We start from the raw sequence: 5,217 nt of genomic DNA, 5'->3' as shown, positions 1-5,217 counted from the left end.
CGGCTCGGCCGCGGGACGTTTCAGTGCCCGGTGCGGCTCGGCCGCTGGACGTTTCAGTGCCCGGTGCGGCTTGGCCGCTGGACTTAACATCGCCCGGTGTGGCCACGGGACGTTTCGGTGCCCGGGGCGGCTCGGTCGGGGGGCCTTCCATCCCCTTGCGGGGGCTGTGCGTGTCGTTTGCCTCGGTAGGGGTCGAGCTGCCTGTCCGTGGGTGCGGGGGGAAGAGAGGGGAAGTTTTGTTGCCTCCATCACAGTGAGGGGGTGTTTGGAGTCACTGTGATGGATGTTTGTGTTGGGGTCGGGTGTCCTGTGTTCTTTTCTTTTTTGCTGTGTTTTGTGTGACTGCTGAAATTTCGCTCGGTGTTGTGCCGAGTGACAATAAAGTGTTGTTATGTTATGTTATGTTATGTTATCCACATTAAACTGCATCTGCCATGCATCCGCCCACTCACACAACCTGTCCAAGTCACCCTGCAACCTCATAGCATCTTCCTCACAGTTCACACTACCACCCAGCTTTTTATCATCTGAACTGGATTCTGTGAAACTGAATAATTCAATGTTCATACCTTTGAGTTGTAGACTAGGGTGCTCAGTAAAGAACAAACGCAAACTTCCCTTCTCTGGGGAAAAGATTGGGACTATTCACCATATCTCTGCCCTTCCTGACTTAATAATCCTCAGCCACCTCCTCTCCAGTGAAGTCGCAGTACCAACCCATCCATCCTCTCCTAAAACTCCCCCTCTACTCCCAGCTCCCCTCCCCCTCTACTCCCAGCTTCCCTCCCCCTCTACTCCCAGCTCCCCTCCCCCTCTACTCCCAGCTCCCCTCCCCCTCTACTCCCAGCTCCCCTCCCCCTCTACTCCCAGCTCCCCTCCCCCTCTACTCCCAGCTCCCCTCCCCCTCTACTCCCAGCTCCCCTCCCCCTCTACTCCCAGCTCCCCTCCCCCTCTACTCCCAGCTCCCCTCCACTCCCAGCTCTGTTCCCCACCTACCTTGGTTTCCTTTCTCATCAGATTGCATCAGACGCAGCCCTTTGTTGCCTCCAGCCTTCATCTCCCAGCCTCTGCTCTGTTTCCACCCTTCCCTCCCCTTCCTTCCCTCCCCTTCCTTCACCCCCTCATCTCCTGGGTCCACCTATGGCTTGCCCCAGCCCTCCCTCCACTGGCCATCTCCACTTCTACTCTTTCAGTCCAGATGAGGAGCAGCTGTGATCAGACAACTGAATCATCCTACCACAACCAGAGATCAGTGCTGAACAATTATCTACCTCTTTGGTGACCCTCGGACTATCCTTGATTGGACTTTGCTGGCTTTACCTTGCACTAAACGTTATTCCCTTGTATTGTTTTGTAAATGTACTGTAATACACTGTACACTGTATGGCCCAGATTGTATTCATGTATTTTCTTTCTGCTCGCAATAAAAGCTTTTCACTTAATAATAAACTAAACTGATTAACTGAACTGAAAGCCGACCCGAGACGTTGCCTGTCCATTCCCCCCACGGACGCTGCCTGACCCCCTGAGATGCACCAGCATTCTATTGTGCAACAGAATTCAAATTCCGACTCCTTATCTCTGTATCATGTGGATGGTTGGATCCCTCCCCCTCCACACATTCCACCACTATCAATGTAAAACCACGGAGAGCATCAGCAAACCGTCAGCAAACAAAGGGTTTTATTGCCAAGCCTGGGCAGCACAGTGCCCGAGCTCCTTGGATCTCTGTGGGTTTCAGGCCTGTGCTGGCTGAGCTCTAGCTGGGTCTTCATACTCAATCCTGCCATCGTGGAACATCTTCATCACCGTCCCGTTCCTGCTCTGATCCAGGACCAGCTCCAAGAATCCCTCTGCAATCTGGCAAGGCCTGGATCAACAAAGAGGATTGCCAAACATTTGGTCAGGTGAGAATGTCCCTGTCAACCCTACAGGTCAAGGCTGCTCATCAGCCTGGAGATGGTCCAGATCCGACCTTCAGCACTTGGGGTCAACTCCAGCCCATTGGAACCCATTCTGTCACCAGCGGAGAAGGGAACTCATCCAGTACAACGCCAAAAGATGCAAAATGCTGCAGTAACTCAGCGGGCCAGGCAGCATCTCTGGAGAGAAGGAATGGGTGACGCTTTGTGTCGAGACCCTTCTTCAGACTGAGAGTCAGGAGAGAGGGAAACTAGAGATATGGAGGGGTAAGGTGTGAAAACGACAGATCAAAGCAGACGATGCTCAAGGAAATGTGGAATGGTTCATTGTTAGCTGAGGGGGGGGGGAGGGGGGGGGGTTGACAAATTGGCGTAAAATCAATAAAATTAATCAGGACAGTGAAACGAGTTGGAGAACTAGGGACAGAGAGAGAAGGAAAGTAAGGGTTACTTGAAGTTAGAGAAGTGAATGTTCACACGCCAGCCTGGTGACCACTCCATATGAATGTCAGGGAGGGGATGAGAATCCTCCAGCCTCCACACCGGTTTCCATACTCACCGCAGAAGTGTCCCCAACATTCCAATCAAATTATCCATGACCTTGCTTCCACTTCCTTCCAGACCCCTCACAAGCCGAGTGTCAACCAGAGAGGGGCACATTGCGTTTACCCGAACACCATGATTCTTCATGCAGTCCAGCTGAAACCAGAGGTCCTGCACTGTCACAAATGCTCTGCTACTAAAGGGTGACAACGTGAAAGCAGAAGGCTGTCTGGCCACATGCCTACTCTATCAGTCAACAGAAATCATAATTCCTCACAACACAGGAAGCTATTTGGTCCATCAAACCTATGCTGGTTCTCAGAGCAACACCATCAATCACATTTCCACACATCTCCCTGTAGTCCAAACCCCTCGAATGAATACAAGAAAAATAAAGATCAGTTGGAAGTTTGGGTGGGGAAATGTCCGGATTGTAATCCAGAAGTGTGAGGTGTTGCAAAGTCAAATGGCGGGAGTCATCGAATCATACAGCATGGAAACAAGCCCTTCTATCTGTCCTTCACCCCTTCCATCTCCCCTCCCCTCCCCCACTACTCCCAGCTCCACCCACTACTCCCAGCTCGCCTCCTCCTCTACTCCCAGATCCCCCCTCTACTCCCTGCTCCCCTCCCCCCACACCCACACAGCCAGGCGCACACACTCACACCCACACCCACAGCTACACCCACATTCACACACACACTCACACCCACACCCACACCCACACAGCCAGGCGCACACACTCACAGCCACACCCACACCCACAGCTACACCCACATTCACACACACACTCACACCCACACCCACACCCACACAGCCAGGCGCACACACTCACAGCCACACCCACACCCACAGCTACACCCACATTCACACACACACTCACACCCACACCCACACAGCCAGGCGCACACACTCACACTCACACCCACACCCACACCCACACCCACACCCACAGCTACACCCACATTCACACACACACTCACAGCCACACAGTTTTAATTTGCTGATGCCAAAGCTGTTTTGTGCTTTTGATGTCGAGGCTCTAAGGTCAGATTCTGTTCATTGTTAGTATTGCTGGGTGAGGGAGTCCTCACCAAACTCCCATACCTCCTCCTCCCTCAGTTTTGGAGCTTATTGCATGGCCAGAGCTTTCCCAGAAGTGTTGACTCCCATTGCTCACCGACCAGCAGCAGAAGCTGGGGGTAGGGGGGGGGGGGGGGGGGTGGAGGGGTTCACGTACTGTAATACTTACAGAGAGGGCTTGTGTGTGTCCCACCACTCCACACTTGGTGGCCGTGTAAACTGGACCACCTTCCATCGGGTAAAATGCTGTTTGGTGCAGGACAGAGAGAGATTCAGGTACAGCCTGGATTGTAACACTCCCAGCACCCAGTCAACCCCAGCACTGAGGGCCACCAATGACAGTGAGCCTCAACCACAAGGAGCTGCCAACAAGCAGTGACACAGTTTGTGGGCACCACCCCTGTGCAGTGCCACCAGGCACGACCCCAACACTGGCACCAGATACAACTCTGGACACCAACACTGGCCACAAACAGAACAAATGAGACTCAGATGCTGGAATCTAGAAATAAATCCTTGACTTCCTGACGGCAAACATTAAGGGTGGGCAACGAAACATCCTCGACAATAATTTCCAACACTGATGCCACGCAAAGCTGTGTTCTCAGCCCCTTGCTATACATTTACTACGATGCAGCCAAATTTAACTCCGTCCATTTACAGATAACACCACCACAGTGGGTTGGACCTCAATCAATGATAAGATGGAGTAGAGGAAGCAGATAGAGAAGTTAGTACCATGGTGTCAAGACAATGTCAGCAGAATGAACGAACTGGTAGTCAACCTCAGGAAGCGGGGTGGTGTGCCTATCCCAGTCAGTGTCAACATTGGAGATGGTCAAAACATCAACGTTCCAGGTGTAAATATTAATAATTTGTCATGGTTTAACCACATTGACACCAATTGCAAAGAAAGTACATCAACACCTCCACTTTCTCATAAGGCTTAGTATGGGTGTTAGGGGTTATGGGGAGAGGGCAGGAGAATGAGGTTGAGAGGGAAAGATAGATCAGCCATGATTGAAGGTGGAGTAGACTTGATGGGCTGAATGGCCTAATTCTGCTCCTTTAACTTATGAAGGCTAAGGATATTCAGCATGTCTTCAATGACTTTTCCCAGTATTAATGATGCACCAAAGCAAGCACCCGATCAAGATGCATCACAGCCTGGTATGGCAATAGGTCTGCAGCCCACTCCATCACACAGACCAGACTCCCCAACATTGACTCCATCTGCACGCTGCCTCAGGAAAGTAACATAATTAAGGACCATACACACTCTGGTCATTCTCTCTTCTCCCCTCCCCCATCAAGCAGAAGATGCAAAAACTTGAAAGCACATACCACCAGGTTCAGGAACACTCTTGCCTGCTGTTTGGAGATTCCTGAAAGGACCTCTTTTATGGAAGGGATGAATTCATGATCTTTCAATCTACCTCTTTGCTGCTCTTGCACTTTTTTCCTTGCACCTTCTCTGATATTCTGCACTATTTCTTATCTCTGTTGCTCTACTGATATACTCATGTATAGTATGATTGGCCTGGATAACATACAATACAAAGTTTTTCACAGGGTGGTAAAGGTGCGGGTGAATCTCTGCCTGACCTGGAAGGGCCGCCCTGGATTCTGGATGGAGGGGCGGGAGAATTGCACCTCCTTTGGTTGCAGG

At 51.3% G+C, this 5,217-nt stretch overlaps 1 protein-coding gene across 1 annotated transcript; it reads right to left on the bottom strand.

Moving 5' to 3' along the window:
- Positions 1-1,665: 1,665 nt before the first annotated feature.
- On the bottom strand, positions 1,666-3,791 carry LOC144599941 (15-hydroxyprostaglandin dehydrogenase [NAD(+)]-like). Its single transcript, XM_078411214.1, has 3 exons — positions 3,718-3,791; positions 2,482-2,621; positions 1,666-1,870 (listed from the first exon to the last, which is right to left on the bottom strand). The coding sequence occupies exons 1-3, from the start codon at positions 3,781-3,783 to the stop codon at positions 1,738-1,740; spliced, it is 339 nt and encodes a 112-aa protein (XP_078267340.1). The 5' UTR covers positions 3,784-3,791; the 3' UTR covers positions 1,666-1,737.
- Positions 3,792-5,217: the final 1,426 nt, after the last annotated feature.

Source organism: Rhinoraja longicauda, chromosome 14, assembly GCF_053455715.1.
Source record: "Rhinoraja longicauda isolate Sanriku21f chromosome 14, sRhiLon1.1, whole genome shotgun sequence".
NCBI classification, from domain to species: domain Eukaryota; kingdom Metazoa; phylum Chordata; class Chondrichthyes; order Rajiformes; family Arhynchobatidae; genus Rhinoraja; species Rhinoraja longicauda.
Note: the sequence above shows the minus strand (reverse complement) of the source record. Positions and strands in the feature narration are given on the sequence as shown.